The sequence below is a fragment of the Onychomys torridus genome, chromosome 6 (assembly GCF_903995425.1).
Source record: "Onychomys torridus chromosome 6, mOncTor1.1, whole genome shotgun sequence".
Taxonomy (NCBI): Eukaryota; Metazoa; Chordata; class Mammalia; order Rodentia; family Cricetidae; genus Onychomys; species Onychomys torridus.
Window position 1 is genome coordinate 122229696 of NC_050448.1, and position 21362 is coordinate 122251057.

At 41.1% G+C, this 21362-nt stretch overlaps 1 protein-coding gene across 1 annotated transcript in view; it reads left to right on the plus strand.

The window, feature by feature from the left end:
- Positions 1 to 21362, plus strand: part of Ttll7 (tubulin tyrosine ligase like 7) — a 134249-nt gene that overhangs the window by 64277 nt on the left and 48610 nt on the right. The window contains exons 12-17 of the mRNA XM_036189481.1: positions 7305 to 7452; positions 7649 to 7722; positions 9170 to 9305; positions 12032 to 12118; positions 16786 to 16975; positions 20821 to 21026. Coding sequence (XP_036045374.1) covers positions 7305 to 7452; positions 7649 to 7722; positions 9170 to 9305; positions 12032 to 12118; positions 16786 to 16975; positions 20821 to 21026 — 841 coding nt within the window. The remainder of the gene's footprint in view (positions 1 to 7304; positions 7453 to 7648; positions 7723 to 9169; positions 9306 to 12031; positions 12119 to 16785; positions 16976 to 20820; positions 21027 to 21362) is intronic.

The following is a 21362-nucleotide window of genomic DNA, read 5'->3' on the forward strand; positions in this document are numbered from 1 at the left end:
CCTCCACTCACTGGGGTCCCCCAAACATCAGGTAAGCCTTTCCCCCACTCACCGGGATCCCCCAAATGTCAGGTGAGCCTTTCCCCCACTCACTGGGGCTCCCCAAGCATCAGGTGAGCCTTTCCTCTACTTTCTGATGTTCCCAGAAATGTCAGGATCCTTTCCCCATTTTCTGGGGTTCTCAAGCATCAGGTGAGCCTTTTCTCAACTCTGGGATCCCCCAAACATCAGGTGAGGCATTGTCCCAACTCATGGGGTCCCCCACCTTTGGCACTGATAAAGCATTCACACATGAAACTGGCTTTGCATTGTGAATTGTTATATTTTTATGTTTCACATTTAGGCCTTCTTCGTTCCATTCTGCAAACCCACATTGTTTTAAAACAAACCACATTTCTATTTCCCCTATCCCACTGCCCTTGTTTCCCATATGGTGCTATGCATGTGGTGACTGCTGTTCATCACAGAGGTTATCGTGGAGTACAAGCTTGGACAGAGGCACTCAGGAAATCTGAAACATGTGTTTCCTTCATTAGTCTTTCTTCTCTGTCTTGCTGCTGTGTAAATAGAAAAGAAGCCATTGTTTGGTGAGGTGACCATTACTGGAAAAGACAGACACAGGGGGAAGAAAGATGTAAGAGGAGACATGGTTAGGTGGGGGTGAGCTGCTTGAAATGAGCATGGTCGCGGATTCTGGTATTTGAGATGCTATCACACAGGGAAGGCTTCTGACTCCTTATGAAAACAATTTATTAGAGAAGGCAGGAGGAAAGTGAGTCCGAAGCCAGCTTGAGATACATACAGCAAACCTGTTTCATCAAGGAAAAAAAAAAAGAGAAAAAGATAATGAACTCGGCCGTTCTATGAGATATACCCGACCTTGATTAGAGGACCCAGGAAGTCAGCTGGGGATTTTATGCCCAGTTTATTCTTATCATTACTCAAGACATCTCAAAGAGTTATGTAATACTTCAAGGAATTTTCTTATTTAAAATAGTTTAAAGCATTTAGCAGTTGCCATTGAGATCTTGCTTTCTATGGGAAAACATCACAAAAAAATGACATGGACATTGAAGTCTGACTTGATAATTTCACGTGGCTTCTGTTGCTTGGTGAAAGGTCACGTGTCTGCATTTTTTAGTTTTTTTAGCCTAACCACTGTGTGATTTTAGATTATATCAGCTATATTTTTACATGTTTTTTTAAAAATTATAATGGAGCCTTATGTTTAACCTTGGGATATCCTTGGTGTATCTTTAGATTAACAGATGATGATACTGACTCACCAATTATCTTTTGATATTTTTTGATATTCCAGAGGTTAGATATATCTATAATTTAAGGAGCAAGAAATTTTCTTCCTCATCTATCTTCATGTTCTCCACAGGACATAATACAGTTTTTAATACTTAGCACACATGTGTATGGCACACCTATCTTCTCTCTTCAAACATGGAGGGTGCCACAGCAAATGTTTCTGTGGCTGGTTCTGTGTTGCGCACACCATAGGGACTTAAATCAAGAACAATAGGGAAGTTCTTGCCTTGTATTCAGTAACCTAACTTTGGGCTTGACTTTGATATGGTAGAATTGCTCTAAATTCCTCAATGCTTTGTTTTCCCTTTGATGTTTTTCTTTCATTATTTGTCTTCCTTCTGAGGAACCCAAACAGGGTTTTACTGCTAAATACCAAGGCTAAGCTTCCATAAACACAACTATATAACTCTTGTATCTTAATAATTCCATGTTTTCTCCAAGCTGTACTAGCTTGGCTGATTATCTCATTATTTTCCCCACATCTCCTGCCGATTCTCACTGATGGTTTGTTCTGTTCCCTAGTCGAAGTGAATGCTTTCCCTTGCTTTCTATAACTTACATACCATATTTTATTATAAAACTCTACATTTTGACCCAAATTAATCTTCCATCCTTTAATATTTTTGTGGAGTTAGAAAGTACTTAGTATACAGCTTGGCTTATCACTTTGTTTCTTCCTTGATGCGCTGTAATTTTTTCCTGGGCATGGCTGACTTTCTTGTTTGATGTATGTTCCTTGCAGTTTAAGAGTTCTTCATAGATCTCACTACAATAGTCTACTACAATGCTTCTATCTGTACCTCCAAGCCTACATGCATTTCATCTTAAGGAAATTCAGAAGAGCCTGTAGCTCAGGAAGATCTATCCCAATAGCTGTGAATATAGTAGCTCATGCAGACAGAACTGATCTGTTTGCCCTTAGCAGAACACAGTGTGACTCCAGATTCAGACAATCTCTGGAAGCATAAGGCTTGAGAACTTCAGAGAAAACTGTTGTATGTGGCCTTCTCAGGCCCCATGTGTGGAACAAATTTTAATCCTTTGTGTAGTCAGAGAAGACCCAGTTGTGTTGTGTGGAGGTTCTTGCACAGACTTTGCCATCTCCTGTGAGTCTTCTATTACAGTCATAAAAAACAGTCTGAAGAAGTCATCCACAATCCCATGTGCCCCCGGTCTGCAGTATTTGTGAATTAGGTTAAATGAAATACTCATTTACTACTTAGGACCAGTTCATGGCCTACGGGCCTGAGCATCCAGTCCTCCTCTGCTCTGGACACTGGTCCTCTGTGTCTCTCTGACACTTGCTGGAGCTCATTGAATGTGTATCTTTGTGGTCCTTTCTTTTTACCTCCTGCTCACTGCTTGTCATTTTCCACATTGTGTTCTTGTTTCATTTCTTGTTTGTCTATGTCTTCACGCATTCCTGTGTGTACGACACTGAAGTCCTCGAACCCTATATGCATGAAGTGACATACACATATACTCTGCCGGAGTATAGATCGTCCGTTTGACGTTATTTGATGATGATGAGTGCTGCATCATTTTTGGCCTGACATGTGATTATAAATATGTACTTAATAGCAAGGAAGTGAATGAATAAACAAGTGATCGAATGAATGGATGATGTATCTCACATTTAAATTCAATATGACCAGAGTGAGTTTTCTTTTTCCCTTCAGTCATGTTTGTCTTGAGTTATATATATTTCCTCTTGCTGATAATAATGTGTACCTCAAGCTCACAGATGTTAAATCTAAGCATATGTATTTACTGGAAAATTAAAAGCCTGTTTTATCTGGAGTTGACAAAACACTTTTTACATGGAGTCTGCTATTGTAACATATAGGTTCTTATGTATCCTGAAGTGTCATGCATTCAAAGTGACCAAGGCAGTGAGGGACAGAGCAATACCAGCCACAGGACTTGGGGAGTCTTTGTGCTATCAGCACAAGGCACACATGAGGCAAGGGAGAGACCCCTGGATGGACTCGCAGGACAGTGTGTATGGGAAGGAATCAGAGACAGCAGAAAGATGGGAAGTATTCCTCAGTTCTTCTCTCTGCTAGCTAATGGCAGACCATTCATGTTAGTGGGCTGGAACTATCCTCTACTTCTTCCTTTGTTAAGAATTTATTGCCAAATCCATGACTGCCACTTAGTCTTAGCACTTCTCTCCAAGTTCAGGATCAGCAGGCCCAAAGGAAGAGTCAACAGCTAGTCAAAAGAGGTCCAAGTCCTCGGTAGAAATTGGGGTATAAATATACTGTTTTTCCTTTCATTATTGGCAGTTTTCATTTAGTGTAGCCTTTCCGTTCTCCCACATTGTGTCATGTGTCAGAATTCCTTCCTATCGAAGGGTGACTAAGGTTCCACTGTTTGCTGTATTAGACTGTTTTCTGAAGCTAGAGCAAAGAACCCAGACTGATGAATTTATATAGAATCTAGGTATATCTTTCTCACAGTTTGGGAAAGCCCAAGACTATACCACTTGCATTTTCTTGGCTTCTTGTGAGGGCCTCACGCTGCATCTTCTCATGATGGGAAACAAGAAGGAAAGTGAGTGTGTGCTGAAGAGCATGTGTGAGATGGCGAGATAGAGAGGAGGCTGGTGTACTTCATGAATGGCCAGCTTTCACAGAAATGTAGTCAGCCCCCAAGTCTCAACTCAGCTCACCTAGGCTTATGAGAGACAATGTGATCCATTCCTGGATATGGTACTTTGGTGTCCTCATCACCTTTCTGTAGATTCTCCCTCTAAAAGGTCTGTTAACTCTCAGTATGATAGGTTGGTGTGGTACTTTGAATGTAATTGGCCCCCATGATTCCCAAAGCAGTTGCGCTGTTAGGAGGTGTGGCCTTGTTGAAGTAGGTGTGGCTTTGTTGGAGGAAGTGTGTCACTGTGGGGGTATGCTTTGAGGTCTCTTTTGCTCAAGCTTTTGCTCACTCATTGTGATAGACAGTCCACTTCCTGTTGCCTTCTGATCGAGAGGTAGCCAGTCATAACAATAATGGACGGAACTTCTGAACTATAAGGGAGCCACCCCAGTGAAATGTTTTCCTTTATAAGAGTTGCTGTAGTTGTGGTGTCTCTTCACAGCAGTAACAACCCTAACTAACAGTTGGAGAACAAGGTCTCAGCACATGGACCTCTAGGGACAGATACCATACCCCGTAGCATGTGTATCAACTCCCTTTGTGTCAATTTCTTCTTAAAACCTAGCTCAAACCCAACTTTATTTTCTTTTTAGCTTCACTGTCTTCTCTATAAGGTTATGTTGGTTTTTATGGTATCCTATTTCCATCTTGGCTAGACTCTCACCCCAAAACGACAGGGGCCCATCTGATTTTGTGTCTCTTGGGGCATTTCTAGTGTGTAGAGTGATGGATATAAGTCGAACTGGGAGGCAAGGGTAGAAGAGCCTCCGTCTGGAAAACCACTTGTAGGAAACGAGGGAAATGGGAAGGCAGAGTGTGTTCAGACAGTTGCCATAACTAGTACAGGACACAGCACACAGGAAACAAAGGTTAGAGAGAGCCCCTGCTAGACTCTCCAAGTAATGTGTGTGGAACTGAGTCAAGAAAGTGTGAAACAAAATGTCTTAAGTCAATGTACAGGCGCGATTGAAGGGAAACACTGTTGATTAAAATGCTAGGTGAAAAGCAGACTTCTGGCCTGTGGTTAATTTTTATTCTGGTCTGTGAAGTAAGTACTAAGAGCCATTAGTGCTATTTTTTGCTTATATTTATAGAAATGCAAATGGACTAATATTGACAATATTTCTAAAAACTAAAAATGTGAAAAGACTATTCTAACTGAAACATCATTATTATCTTAGCCCTGTCCCCAGCGTTGTGCATACAGTACTGGTGTGATCTGACTTGTGTCCCTGTCTCCAGGGCTGTGCATGCAGCACTGGTGTGATCTGACTTGTGACCCTGTTTCCAGGGTTGTGTATGCAGCACTGGTGTGATCTGACTTGTGACCTTGACCTCAGGCCTGTGCATGCAGCACTGGTGTGATCTGACTTGTGACCCTGTCCCTAGGGCTGTGCATACAGCACTGGTGTGATCTGACTTGTGACCCTGTCCCCAGCATTGTGCATGCAGCACTGGTGTGATCTGACTTGTGAACTAGTGCTGTAGCAGAGGCCAGGGGCTCTTGCTTGCTGGGTCTGCTGATAAATCCAGATGGATTTGTCTACAGTTCTGGCAGGAACAAGAGGAGAGAAGTCCCAAGCTTCTTCCAAAGTTGCCTATAACAGTGTTATTATTTATAAGATGAAACAAAAGCTGGGAGACAACACCTGTGTAGACTTAGTGGAACTGCACAGAGATCATTTTCTTGGAGACAGCTCCTCCTGTCACCCCAGCCTGGTATTTGTTAGAGAAATTCTGATGCTTGGGGCTTCTGTCAGCAGCACTTTACTGCTTGGCTCTGTGTTTTGTAAAGGCCACACCACAAAGAGACAAACAAACAGGTCCTCCCTCCTTGTGTAGTTCCCCACCTTCCTTTTACTGTTTGGTCTTTATTCTTCTCCTCTGCTTGTAAGCTACTGCGCTTTGTATGCATTGCCAAGGGCATGGCTTTCCACACAGGGAGATATGGCCAGGCCCTGCTAGGACTCCCACCTCCTTTACTGCTTGAAGTTATACATGAAGCTCTCCAAGGAGCAGGAAGCCTCTGCCGTCAGCTGAGTTTCTTGCATTTGCTCAGAGCACCAGCTCTACTGGATGGCTTTCAATTTGATCAGTGTGTGTGTGTGTGTGTGTTTAATTTTTCTCATATTATCACTTTTATTTCAACCTTGACCTACTTGAGCCACTGAAGCCCTGATATCCTGAAGGAAAACAAGTGTTTTCTAGCACTTCTGTATGTTGTGGGCTGCAAAGGTGGCTTATATCAAGGGAGTGCTCATTGAAGCCTTGGCCTGACATTTTGAGTGCAATCTCTAATGAATTCAGTGTGACCTTCTGTAGCTTAGGCATCCCTTTCCCTTCTGACTGGAAACTGAGCAGGTAGCATCTGATCAGCATCCATGTCAGAGTAATGACATCAGAAGATGTGGAGGTGTGTACGGTTGAGGATGGAGGCTCTGGTTTGTTTTGCTATTTCTGTATGGCTGAGGGCAGTATTTGTAACCGTGGTGGCAAAGAGAGCCCTCAGACTTATTCCTCCTCCACATGAGAGGGACAAGAGAGAAAAGGGGGTGGTGCAGAGGCAGATCATCCCAGAGCATGACTTCTTGTGTGAACACTGGAGGGCTCTTGCTAACTGTTCACAGTTAAGCCAAAAGATGAGAAGGATGGAAGTCAGTTTTCAAATGATGACAGTTGCTAGGATTTCACTCATGACTGGAAGTGTACTAAAGAGTGGTCAGTATAGCTGAGAGCTTAAATAAAACGAATTGGTAAAAGGAAGAGAGGTACATTTTAAATTAATTAATTAATTAAGTTTTTCGAGACATGGTTTCCCTGTGTAGCTTTGCGCCTTTCCTGGAACTCACTCTGTAGCCCAGGCTGACCTCGAACTCACAGAGATCCACCTGCCTCTGCCTCCCGAGTGCTGGGATTAAAGGTGTGCGCCACCACCGCCCGGCTACATTTGTTAATTACCTAGATTGAGTCTTATAATATATTGAGGAGAAAAAGAAGTCAATGTTGCTTAAGTTTAAAAGATGGGGAGAGAGATCCAGCATTTAATTCACCAAAGACTATAGATGTATTTCCAGGATGGAAATATGAAACCAGGTCCCTTGGACTCTTCAAGACATACAGAATTTCCATCTCTCTTGTTATTTTCGGAAGCACTACCTTCCACAGAGAGTCCTCTTATTTGATGGTTAGATGAATAGAATGTGTGTGAAGAGATAAACTTAATAACTTCGTTCCTGCGTCAGCTTGTTTCCCCTTCTGCAAGTTCTCCGTAAAAGGGATGGCATCAGAAATTTACTGCAATGAAGGCTATGGTTTGGTTTTTCACATTTTAGGACCAGTGATAAAAGGAAAAATTTGGCCAAACAAAAAGCCGAAGCTCAAAGGAGGCTGTATGGTCATAATCCAATAAAGAAGATTTCACCAGGCTCCTCCGACTGGGAACAGCAGAGGCATCAGCTGGAGAGGCGGAAAGAAGAGTTGGTATGGACTTTGGGCTCGGTGTGGTGTATTGGCTTATTTTTATTCTGACTTGCACTGCAGGGCATAGTGAACCCATGGTAGGCAAGTGCTCTGCCAACCAGCTACACCCCAGCCTGGTGTGAACATTTAACAACATGCCAACTGTTTGAACTGCATGACTCATCACACTGTATTTATAAAATCTGTTCACTTTTAGAAAGAGAGACTCGTTCAAGTACGAAAGCAGGTTTCGCGAGAAGAACATGAAAACCGACACATGGGGAATTACAGGTAACTCGCTGTTTGTTTGTAGTAGGATTTTTCTTTGGGCCACCAGCTCACAAATAATGACATGGAGACTTCTTAGTAATTATAAATGCTCAGCCTATAGATTAGGCTTGTTCCTAACTAGCTCTTATACCTTGAATTACCCATTTACATTAATCTCTATCTTATCTAATGTCATCTCTCTTCCATGTTGCAACTCCTGTCTCCTCTCTGTGTGTTCTGGTATCTTCTGCACACCTAGATTCCTTATCCTCTTCCTTTCTCTACCCAGAAATCGCACCTATACCTCCTGCCTAGCTATTGGCTGTTCAGCTTTTTATTGCACCGATCACATCACCTCACCTTCACACAATGTACAAATATCTCACAACATTTGTTCAATTTTTTATTTGCTTGTTTTAGAGACAGAAGAGGTGTCTGAGCAATGGCTTTTCATTACTAGCTACAGCTTTTCACTCAGTGTGTTTCAGGAGAGGAGAGGGGGTCTGTAAATAGACAGTTTTGTTTGGGTGAGCCATTGCCAGCAGGCTTCTGCTCTGCCTAGGGAGGTTTTTAACCAACTGTGACTGTACTTGGTCATTATGTAGTATTTAAAGACAGTCAGAATTCAGGTCTTCTTATATTCGTTCTGACAGTTTTTGGCCATTACTGTACTTTGTTGTAAGCCTAATTGCTTAACAACCAGGCAGAGTAAGATATTATTTGAAGGGTCTGGGTAGAGATGGGAGACAAGGGTATGGGGGATCTTCACAGTGTTCCCCTGGGAAGCACAAAAAAGGTTCCCTCAATGTTCTTAGAAAGATGGTCCCTCCTCCCAGCCTAATGATCCTCCTCAGAATTTAGCAAAGGGTGGGGGAGGGGTATGGATTTTCTTACCCTTCTGTAAGATATTCTTTCCTGGCATTATCACCTCCACAGTAGCAAGGAGAGGCTAAAATGTTTTTCCCACTCTGCTTCTACCCTGTTTTCATTTCCCCACCTCAAGAGATCATTCAGATGAGTATCTATAATCTCACATAGTCAACACACACCAATACCTTCTGCATTATCCCAGGTCCTCGGGACATTCCCCTCAAACATACTCAACACACACAGACACCTTCTGCATTATCCTAGGTCCTCGGGACACTCCCCTCCAAGTTCAATATTTCACGAGCTGTCCAAATACAGTTCTTCAAGTGCTGTCCAAACACAGTTCTTCAAGTACTCTTCAGCCAAACCCTAAGCTATACTTTTTAGTGCTGTGCTGTTCAGTGAAATGTCTCTACATAAATGTTCACTGATATACCAGATGGATATTTGTGACTCCTCCTTAATCATTCTTGTTTGTTTCTAGTACCTGCTTGGCTCAGGGCAGGAAGGGCAATGCTTTTCTAAACAGCTGATCTTAACTATTGAATTGTGTTAGATTCCTTTAAAGAAATGGGTTTCTCCAATTTTCTTTTTGTAGGAGAATTTATCCTCCTGAAGATAAAACACTGCTCGAAAAGTACGAGAGTTTGCTGGCTGTTGCATTCCAGACATTCCTTTCAGGAAGAGCAGCTTCGTTCCAGCGAGAACTGAACAATCCTCTGAAAAAGATGAAGGTAATAGGAGGAGTTTGCAGAGAGAGAAGAGGAGAAAGCCCAACAAGACTCTTTAATAAAGAGTGTGGGCTGAGGAAATGGCTTAGTGGATGGGAGCGCTTCTGTCTAAGCCTGAAGACCTGACTCCAAATGCTCTACACTGCTGTGAAAAGCCAGTTGGAACCACACATGTTTCTGTAACCCCAGTGCTTCAGGGGGAAGAGATCAGAAGGTCCCTGGGCCTTGCTGTCTGCCAACCTGGCTGAGGTTCAGGGAGAGACCTTGTCTCAAGGAAATGAGGCAGAATGATAGAGTGGAACTTCCACTGACTTCTGCACACACACACACACACACACACACACACACACACAGACACAGACACACACAGACATGCACACATGCACACATATACATGCACACACCCGAACATATTCACATGCACACACATGAACTCATATGCACACACACACACACACACACACACACACACACACACGCAACATAGACACACACATGCATATGCAGGCATACACATATACACACACAAACATACACACACACACACACTCATACACACATGCACATAGCTGTGCGCGCACACACACACACACACACACACACACACACACACACACACACATGAGGTGGGTGTCACCTTAGCCTTACTTATAGAAACAGTTTTCCTTTAAGATGTTCTTGATGTTTTTTTTCTTAAGAAGTGGTCATATTTCAGAGCAAACCAAGCAACTTCATAAATAAGATGCATAACAGAACAAACTTTGAGCAATAATTTTGATATTGGTTGTAATTTTATTGTATTATAATAAAATGTCTTCTAATACAGATTTGTGTATAAGATTGGATAAAGAAATCCATTGAGGTAACCCAATGGCTTGCGACATTCTTGTTTGAATTATAGCCAACACTGCAGTAGTTTTTCATAATGCTACATAGACTTGGCAAATGAGAGCAAGTAATTAAAATTCCCTCTCCCAGGTGAGTGCCGTAGCACAGGCATACAGTCTAGTAATTGGGAGACTGAGGCAGAAGGATTGCTTGGATGGTATATTGAGTTTAAGACAGCCTGTCTCAAACATCTTATCTTTCACTTCTCTGTTTCATCTACCCTCATCTCTATTCTTCTGTACCCTCTCCTCTCTCCTCTTCCCACCTCTCTTATTTTCCTTTCTTTTTCCCATCCATTTTCTCCACTTTTCTCCTCCCTCATCCCTTGCCCCCTTCTCTCTCCCTTTAGCCTAGTACAAGGTCTACTAGTTATCTGTGGTAGCATAACAAACCTCTACATTTATTTACTTCTTATTGTGTGGTCCTGACTAGTAACAGCTGAGTGATTCCCTGGTCTGATCTTGCTTTGGAGTGAATTGTGTGGGGGCAGACATGCTCGCATTTAGCTGAGACTAGCATGCCTAGGTGGCCTCACTCATATGTCTGGGCAATTACATAAGATGTTGGCACACTTGAGAGCTGGCTGAAGGTCTCTATGTGGGCTCTCTTAATATATCACCCTCATAATGTCTCAAGGTGACAGGCTTTACCCAGAAGAACTTACCTACTATAGCCTCACCTCTACCCACCTCTGCCCAGATTTGGCAGATGACCCCAAAGTGGAAAGGGACCACTCCTCTCCACTCTCTAGGGAAGACCCTAGTTATATGGAGAGTTGCATTTCTTTACACTTTGTTCACCTGTAGCTTTTTCTTTTAAAATATGTGGCTATTTAGTCCATTTGGAGTTTTTAGGATGAAAATATTGTCTGATATGATCTTTCTTCTGAACAAATCAAACTTCCTTGAGATTATATTTGAGTTTGCAATGATACTGTTCATATACTCCATTGTAGGATCATAGCCAAAGTCTTTTGACACTTTAAGAGCCATGCTTCCTAGACTGGGATACATTTCTACTGTGAGCTTGGATTCCTAGTTTCTCCAGTAAACTTCAAGGAGATTTGAAGTATAAATCTCAACTATGTGAACATAGTTTCATCAGTGTTTGGGCCTGAATCAGACAATGAAATCGTTGATTAGAACCCTTATTACAGCTGTTCTGGTTAGGTCAACTTCCAATGGCAGTATATAGTCTCTTTTTTTTTTTTTTTTTTTTTTTTTTTTTACATCTGACTTTAAATCAATTCAGAGGAGCATAATAGAAAGCTTTTGGGGTACTTAGAGATTTGTTCTACCAGTAATACTCGTAGAATGAAAATATTTCATAAGGCTGTAAATATTCCTGCAATAACTGATATTTCTAAGCAGCCTCATCAAATGGTTCTTATTAACCAAATTCTAACATTAAACTCTTTCTAAATGAAACCCTCAGGCCAGTTTTCATTTCTGTGTCTAGTTTTAATATTAAATTGTACTAATCAGTATAGGAATGATTAATGGGATGAAGTCTGGGAGACGAGCATGGACTTTTATATATCTTAGGGTTCAGTGAGCTAATTTAGTAAAGTTGGGAATTCTGAGATTTCAGTAGTATGGTGGAAAGGACATACTTGATTATGATGATTGCGCAAGTAGACTCAGCTGTGTATTATGTTTATCATAAGATTTTGGTAAATTTCTTGAAGGGTTTGCCTTTTGTTTCCTTATTCTCTCATCTGAGTAAAATTACCACTGCAGAGTTTCTAGAATTAATCACTGTACAAGAACTTACAGAAATCAATGAACTTGTAAAAAGCCTATATTTGTTACGTGATCCTAATTTTGATGATGTTTTTGAAGGAGGAAGATATTTTGGATCTCCTGGAACAATGTGAAATCGACGATGAAAAGTTGATGGGGAAAACTACCAGGATTCGAGGACCAAAGGTGAGATGTCACTGTTTTCCATGGTGCCAAAGTCCATGTCACTAAGTGATTCCTCCGAGGCATTTCCTGTAAGAGCTAGGATGCACAGGAACATCAGGAATTTTGTGTCCAAGCAAACGGCACTACCTCACACTCACAAGCTTTGTTTCGTTGGCTTCCTTCAGATTTGTGGTTCGTTGCCAAGCACTAATGCATGCCTAGTGACTCAGGCTGGAGTTGGGAGGCTTCCCTTGCTCTAAATTCAACATCAGGCTTTTGTTACAGCCCCAGATAAGAACTTAACAAAGAAGTATGTAGGATTATAGATAAGGCAAATTGTTACTCTACAGACACATTAATAGGGAGCCCTTCTGTCTGTTTGTTTACCTAGTTTCTGCACAGGTCATGTCCACATTGTATGTTTAGTGTGATCCTGCTCTCCCTTTTCTAGCCCTTCTCTCATCCCATTAGTTTCCCTTGTCTTCCTAAACTCTTTTATTTTTACTCTTATATTAAATATGTTTACATGGTTTTATGTATCTATATAAAATCCAGGAACCACAACTGAGAGAAAATATATATTTATCTGCGATTGTCTTAATTCACTTAATATGGCTATCTCCAGGTGCATCTGTTTAATCTATAAATGACATGAATTTGGCTTTTTAATGGCTGAAAAGTTTCACTGTGTAAGTGAACCCTGTTTTCCTTGTCCGTTCCTCTGCTGCTGACAAATAGGCCAGCTCCATGGCATAGCCATTGTGAATGGTGTGTAAATAAGCATTGATATCAGAAATCTCTGATACCATCTCGGGGAGCTCTTCTTTTGCTGACACAGTGACATTGACAGTGTGTCCATAAAAATAGATTCAGCACTTAGCAATGGGAAAAGCTATTGTGTAGGCAAAGAGAAGAAGATGTTTGCTTTACTTGACATCTGTTTTGTGGTGATGTTGTTTCTGCAGTTTAATACATGACAAATTTCTCAGTAGCAGAGAAGCAAGAAGATGAATTTGAGAAATTGTAGACACATTTATCAGTGTGTCCCTTTATATTTATATTTCAACATTGGCCAGCTGTCTCTACATTCATAGACACTTACATTTGTTAGGCTCTTATGCTTTAATACCTGTTTACTAAAATAAATAAGAAAAGAACCCTCATTGATGTGTTGCTAGATTGATTGAAACTCCCTCCTAACCAGGCTATACCATGGCTTCTCTGTGTGAACTTGCCCTGGTACTACCAAGTTGACTTAAGTTTCATAGCCCCTTGTCCATCTCCTTCTCATAACTCTAATGCTACTTCAGAGCATTTGTGATCAGTCATTGGGTGAGATTGTGAATACCTTGAATGTGGGAAGTGGATTTTCATCTTATCTCTAGCACCTGAGATGTTCCCAAAATCTATTGGTCAAAATTGTTGAATGTGTTTAAAAGGTTCTTATTAGCTAATTGGAAAGCAGATAGGTATTTGTCAAAGCAAGGTGTGTGTGGTGAGTATTGAAATAGTGTAAATTAAAGGGGTTGATGAAAGACAACTTTCTGGAGGCATTTCCATTTGAACTGGATTTACAAAATGAGCCCTGCTCTTTTGGGTCAAGAAGGACATTCAAGGCAAAGCCCTGTAGTTGTGATACTGTGTCATGTGTGGTGGAAGTGTGAAGGTTTGTGGCTTTAGGAAGAGCAAATGAAAATAATGCAAGGTGATCCTGGCAAGGGGTACATGTGTAGAAGACCTCAGATGTCAGACATTACTCTGAAAGCTGAAAATTCCAGTGAAACAAATATATTTAGATTATCTAGAAACGTGAATGCCCTTATGAATCATGGCTCCATTTGAGGAAACATTTGAGGAGTTTTTAAGCTTTGAATACCTTATAAATACCATGCACCAACCAGCTGTACCACTGGAGTTCCTAAGCTTTGCATAACAATCATTACAGTTTGCCAAAACCAACTTGAGACTACCTGGGGACCCAACTCCACGGTGGAAAGGCATGTGCAACAGCCCTGAGGCATTCTATATTTTCCTTCATTTTACTTACGTCGACTTGCCACTGAAAGGAAAGTGTGACGGGTCCCAGGGAAGAACTCAAGTTGTGTATTTTCCAACTTCTGCCATTTGAGGTAAACAGAAGATGTTAACAGTATATTTGCTGAAATGAAATGGATTGGATAATTCCCTAATTAATTCTTTAATTGTTAAAGTCAGCAGCATTTCTAAGTAGATGAGAACAGTATAGTTAATGTAGAAGTGTATCTATAGTTTTTATTTAAGTTTTATCAAGGTGTCTAAAGTGACCCAAACTTCTAAAGAGAACTTCCACTTCAGAAGGACAGTGCTTCATGGTGAACATCTGTCACCAAGGTCTTCCTTAGTTAAAGAATAATTTGAAAGATCCTTTGTTAAAGCAACTTTATACTAGGATGAAGAGTAGCATCTTACTTATTTGATAATTTAAGGAATATTAATTAGCCACAAAAATAAGTGCTATATAAAGCATTAGCAATGTTCTCAAGCTGGAACACATGTGTTTGTTTTAGCTATATATTTATGTATTTTATATCTGCCCTGTTTCATAATAAAACTGTAAATAAAACTAAGTAGCATGATTTGTGTCATGATGTCATGGCACTCTTAAGATCCCATCTAATGGAGTGCTCCTGGGGGCTTGCATTGCTGTCACTCCTCCTCACTCATTGCTTGAACAGTACGTTAGTCAAAAAGTCCCAAATGCTTCCGTGACACAAAGGTTCAGCTGTCCACTTCCTCTGTGATTTCTTTATAGGGTTAAACAATCATGTAGTCAATGTCTTTGGGAAAGCTTAAGTCTGTGTGCAGCTTGAAGGAAGGCACTCCTGCAAGCCTGTTCATGCCACTGTTCCTTTGGGGTATGTTAAACTTCTGAAGAGACATCTTTTCTCTAGAGTTCATGTTTGCCAAGGTTGTCAGTGTGTTTGATGACTATGTTACTGGCAAATGTTTTTATGCATTTCTGTTTGAACATTTTTAGTACTCTGTAAATATTAGACCAACAAAAGGAGAGCATATGTTTAAAGACAAGTTGGTACCTAGTGTATTCAGTTCCTTTCCCACTTCAGCTGTATTTCAGTTTTTTTGCAGAAGTTGTAACTTTAACGTCATCATGTTTTGGCTTGCTTTCTATTCCATACACTTCTTGGAATGTTTCTCCCTTCCTTCTCCCATCCTACACTGTCACAATGGAGAGACATAGTTTCTTTCCATAAACTCCCATGGCATCCAAGGAATTCATTATGATACACAATAACATCAAAGCTACTAGTATACAACTGTCTCAGCAGGAACAGGCGGTGTGTGGTGTGTGTAACAAGCACTTGAAATAACTGAGTCACAGAACTGTCTTGCTGTCTGTTATGCACATTCTTTCTGAAGTGAGGCCATCTCATCTCTCTCCCTGTTCCTTTACCTGGTGTCTTTATCTATCATGAGGAGTAGAAGGTTGATTGTAGCAGGTAGTTTCTGGTCCTCACACCTTATATACCTTTCTGCTTTCTGCCATCACTCTCCTAGGATTAAAGGCATGTGCTACCACTGCCTAACCTCTATGTTTAATATTGTGGCTATTCTGTCTCTGACCCCAGATAAGTTTATTAGGGTGCACAATATTTTGGGGAACACTATACCACCACAGTTGTTTCTATTAGAAATAGTAAGGCATAATAACATGATAATCAGACCTGTACAGAATCACTCTTTTTCCAAAAAGTTTCAGACCATACTGATTTTCACATATCATGTTGTAGGATATCACATTGACGATAAAAATCAGTGTGAGTCCACTGTGGCCAGAATGTGAACAAGTTAGAGATCCTCTATGGAGGGTCACAAGTCATCCATAACAAATTTAGTAAAATGTTTAGTTTTCCAAATATATTAAAGATCTTGATGAGACTGGCCTTGGGTTCAATTCCAAGTAAAATAAATAAATGAATAAATAAATAACAACCGTGAACTAGTCATGTGAGCAATGCTTTACTTCCTGTACATTATCTGAGTGCATAGATTCTTGACCTCTGAGTGCATGATCCCATGACCACCTTTTTAATTATTTATTTATTTTTGTTTTGTTTTCTGAGACAGGATTTCTCTGCATAACCATCCTGGCTGTCCTGGAACTGTCCTTGTAGACCAGGTTGTCCTCTAACTCACAGAGATCTGCCTGCCTCTGCCTCCTGAGTGCTGGGATGAAAGGGGTGCACCACCACCACACGGCTTCAGTGCATGATCTTACTTCTAATGGCTTCTCTTGTTTTTGCTTTCCTAGTCTCTTTGTCCTTCCTGCCTCTCTTCTTCCCTTTCCACCTCCACTCACTTTTTATTGGGTGATTCTTGATGCCTAATCTCTCTGGATAGAACTAATAAAAGTTGATTATGTTTATATTTACTAGATCAAATATTTCCCCTGACTTTGTTGTTCTTTGTTTATAAAATCTCTATTTTGTTTTTATTGCAGTCATATAGAGACAGCATTGTCCTCATCAAGCCTTAGCCATATAATTGGAGAAGCAATAGTCAAGGGAAGCCTCCTAGCTAGTGTGTGCTCTCCTGGCTTAAAAGTACCAAGCAGTAGAGAGGGACTTCCATATTCACCAGGAAGCAGCAAGCACAGGGGTGCTAACCAAATGCCTGGCTCTCTCTTTCAGCCCCTGTGTTGCATGCCTGAGTATGTGGAGGTGATGAAGAAGCAGAATTACAACAGCAGCGAGAGCAGCTGTGGCAGCAGCAGCAGTTCCGAATCGGATGAGGATGAGAAAGAACTGTGTCAGAAGAGACGAGAGCCAGCCCCGTATAACCTTAAGCACACCAGTCACTGCAAACTAATTCAACAATCCAGTAAGTGAATCTCTCCTACGTTGGTACACGAAGAGCTATAGAATTGAAACTCTCAAACTCAATAAAAAGTCCTTGGGCCAAAATAAGTGTTGTCATGTGTGAGGGGACCTGTATTCTATCCCCTGCCTTTCCCTGGCCAGAGCCTGGTCGGTCCCTCAACACCTCTCAATTTCTGCAAGTAGGGAATGAATTAAACTGAGGATCCTTTCTTCTGTCTTCTATAGTTTGCATGCTAAACTGTGGCCTGGGTTTATAGATGTTCAACAAAGCTTTTAGGCAGAATGCGTTCTCCTTGAGGTCCACATCATCTCTGCCTCAGTTTCTACCTGTCACCTGCTTTGTTTGGCACTGTCTCCTAATTTTAAACATGTGCCTATCTCTCTCAGCATTTGACTGGATGTATCTGTGAGTCACAGAGCTATGAAGTAGTTGAAATTTTGCTCCTCAATTTCATCCTGGGCAAGCAGTTAATCAGGACTTTGGGCACATCACAGGTATTTAGCAAAGCAACCTCTTCTATCTCTCTCCCTCTAAGTATCTTCACACATTTTCTTTTTTTCTTTCTTTCCTTCCTTCAATCCCAGATGTCCATGATCTAGCCTCTGATTTGCCACTCACCCTCAAATATGGAACCTAATATCACCGTTTTCCTAGGCTTCCTTGAAAAACACCTCCTTGTCTCTGAACTAGGACTGTCTTAACACCCATGTCACACAGCCATTTGCATAGCACACAGTGTCCCAAGGTTCTACCAAAGCAGCCAGCTCAGCAGTGCAGTAAACATAGCTGGAGCCTTTGCAGGTCTGACCTCCAGCAATGTTTACTATATTTGGGTCCTGATAATGTGTTTTAAAACTGGCCTTTGAGGCTTGTAGTAAAGTGCCCAAGTAATGAAGAACTAATAAATGAAGAATTCAGAGAAACAACACTTTGTTTTTTTCCAAACATTCCATAAAGCTACATGCCTCCACTGCTCTTGTCATGGAAGGTTTGTGTATTTGGAGGGGAACAATGTACTGTGTTCCATCTTATTGATTGATATTTCTAAGTACCAGCAATTGCTAGCTATATATGCCTTCACTTCTTTTCCTTAAGGGTTCTGTAAGTGTGTCTCTGGATAAATATAACTCTGTTTTATTCTGGAAGCTGACATTTTTATGTCCAAATTTTGCTGGGTTTTAGATCTCTTGCCTGTTAGCTAATGTGACTATTACTTAATAGCATGAACTGATGAGGGTTATGGGTCAGGGAGAGAAAATATCCATAGAGTTTTACAGCTCTGAGATTGTTCTATGCTCTGGGACCAATAGGCTAAAGAACCAAGATCAGATAGTAGTATAATAAAGTAGGATATAGAATTAAAACACGTTTTGATGTGGAAATTTTCATTTTAAGTCAGTCTAATTCAATTAAGTATTTATTTTCTTATTGTGTGTTTAGGCAAGGATTATAACAAGGGCTTCACTTTGTTTCATATTCTCGCTTTAATCTTACACGAGGAGCCTCATAGCCACAAATCCCCCATAAATTGATGACCAAGGACAAAATCCAGATCATGAGTAACACTTTCTTGTATAGACAATGGATTCAGGGTATTGTTATAGCCTCAGAAACAATACAAAAGACTTTTTCTCCCATAATTTATAGATGGAAGTCACAAACTGTGTTTCCTAATCTACCGCCGGTATATCAAACTACTTTAGTTTTCTTGTCTGACTTTCCAGGTATGTAGGTGAAAAGTGAGAATCTGAGCTGATTCGAGAAGATGATGTTTTCCTTCTGACCCATGAGCAGGTTTTACTTATTCAATTCTTACCTTAGGCTTGGAAGGATGGTAGACCTATAGTCTAGCTTGGAACAAATGGTTTAGAATGTTTTTTGTAGACATGACATTTGTATTATTGTTGTATGTTAAATATGTGATCTTTGTAACTGATATTTTTAAAAGCTATATTGACCAGTTTTATGTTCCAATATAGTGTGCTGTTAAAAAATGCTGTATGTTGCAAGTACAGAAGGAAGTTAATATTTGCAACAAACAGAAGCTTTTGTCTTGTTTTTAAGCAGCATCTTATAAAGCTTGGATGAGTGTGTGTTTTTATTTTATGCTCTCAGCACTACATTTACCACATGCTCACAGCATGCTTTACAAGTGTGCCCCAGAAATACTGTTACAGCCATCACCTTCATGAAGCTTTAAATTCTTTTCAACAGCTGATGAAGAGAAATATTTGGGTATGCAACCTGGCTTCATGTGAGTTTTATTAAATTATTTGATTAATGAAGATTGATATATTCTCCAAGCAGAGAACAAATCCAGGATAGAGGATCTGCAGGACAAATGAGCCGAAGAAAAGATAAAAATGCTGATGGTGTTGAGCAATTATCTTTTTCCAGGTCAGGAGCCACAGCTTCCCAACGCCACTTGCTTCTCTTTCATCAATGTTCCCAGAATGCACAAAGGCAGATATTTCATGGTTTCCTTAGAATTTTTTTCTGTTGACAGTCCTATGCTCTGACTTTATTTTTCTTCACTTAAATCTTTTGTTGTTGAAATTCTTGTGTGTGTGTGTGTGTGTGTGTGTGTGTGTGTGTGTGTGTATGTATGTATGTGTGTGTGTGTGTGTGTGTGAGAGAGAGAGAGAGAGAGAGAGAGAGAGAGAGAGAGAGAGAGAGAGAACAGACCATCAATTTGCTGTAGCTCTTTTACTAGCCTATTATATTTAAATTACATTAGAATACTCTTCGTATTATTCTACTGTTTTGTGACTCTTGCCAGAGGCCTTGGATTCTATAACTTATCTGGTTTACCCTGATCATTCTCTGCTTTCCTTTTCTTCTCTCCTGTGATCCTTGATGTAAAATGTAAAAATCTCCAACCTACACAGAGACTCTTAATAGCCAATTTCACCCAAGGTTAGTAGATAATTATGGCATTATAGAGAAGTGGAGACTTGTAGCATTCAATAGTGAGGACTTTAGGTGGTGGCTGACCTTGGCCACCATCTTGCTGCAGGCCTTTGGGAAGGCCATCTTTTTCTGCTATTCTAGAAAACAGAAAAATCCCTTTTCCTGGCTAGAGAGATGGCTCAGTGGGTGAATTGATTGCAGTGCAAGTGTGAGGAGCTGAGTTCAAGTTCCCAGAACCCAGATAATGCCTGGTGTGGTAGCATGTCTGCAATCCCACTAACCTCAAGCTTCCCTGGCAAGATGAAAGTAGAAGAATACCTGTACTCTGCGGGGCGGTGACAGCTAGTCCTGCATCTACAGCCGTGAACGATGATTGATAAGAAGACCTTGTTTCAAACAAGGCTGAAGGCAAGGACCCAACGGAAGGTTTCCTCTGAACTCCCTATGTGTACCACGGCATGTGTGTTCCAGCATTCACACACATGCACACACACACACACACACACACACACACACACACACACACACCCCTTCTGCAGAGGTTTCTGTAAAGCATGACATCAAGGTGCAGGACCTTGCACACACACACACACACACACACACACACACCCTTGTACAGAGGACCTTGCAGGATGCCTGGCTCACAAGTGCCTCATGAGTGTGCATCCCCTTCCTTGTTTCTCTAATGTCTCACTTTAAGAACTTAAAATTGAAGTCCTGTGTGCAGTAGTTCCCAGCACAACCATTCTTCCTAGACCAGAACTGTTTTGTAGCAAGTGCGCTGTTCAAATCGAAGGATTAATTCCAGACTTCTCTTCTTGTGATGGTGTCTAGGCTTTGACATTTGTTATCCAGCCACCACCGGGTCTGATCATTAGTCTGTGGAGACCTAATAGGGAGAAAAGTGTACTAACAGCACCGCTTCTCATCGATAGATTCCATGAGGCGTTCGGTCAGCTGCCCTCGGTCCATCTCTGCTCACTTACCTTCCAGTGGGGATGCGCGCCCCTTTTCTTCTCAACAAGTGATACCATTAGCACGGCCAACTTCAGCATCTCGGTCACATTCCTTAAACCGTGCTTCCCCCTACATGAGACACCTGCCTAACAGTAATGATGCCAGCTCTACCAACTCTGTGGTGGTAAGCTATCGATTGGTTGTGCTTTTTCAAGGTTGCAGAAAACGCCATACTCAGAATGTAGGTGGCAAAGGGATCAGCTGAGGGGATGATAAGTGGAACCCCTGGCCCCTTCAACGTTTCAACTCATAAGCTTTGGAAACTGCATTGTTCACATATCCTAGACCCCAGTTTAGTGTGGACTCCTAAAAGGCAAGCTTCACCATGTCATAGACCTCAAGGACGGATAGGAAGAAGCATTGCATTATTTTCCATTTCCTGATGTAGGAGAGTAATAATTGTTTTTACCAGTGGGAACCTTAGTGTTAATGAGACAGAGACTTTAAATAAATCTCTGGT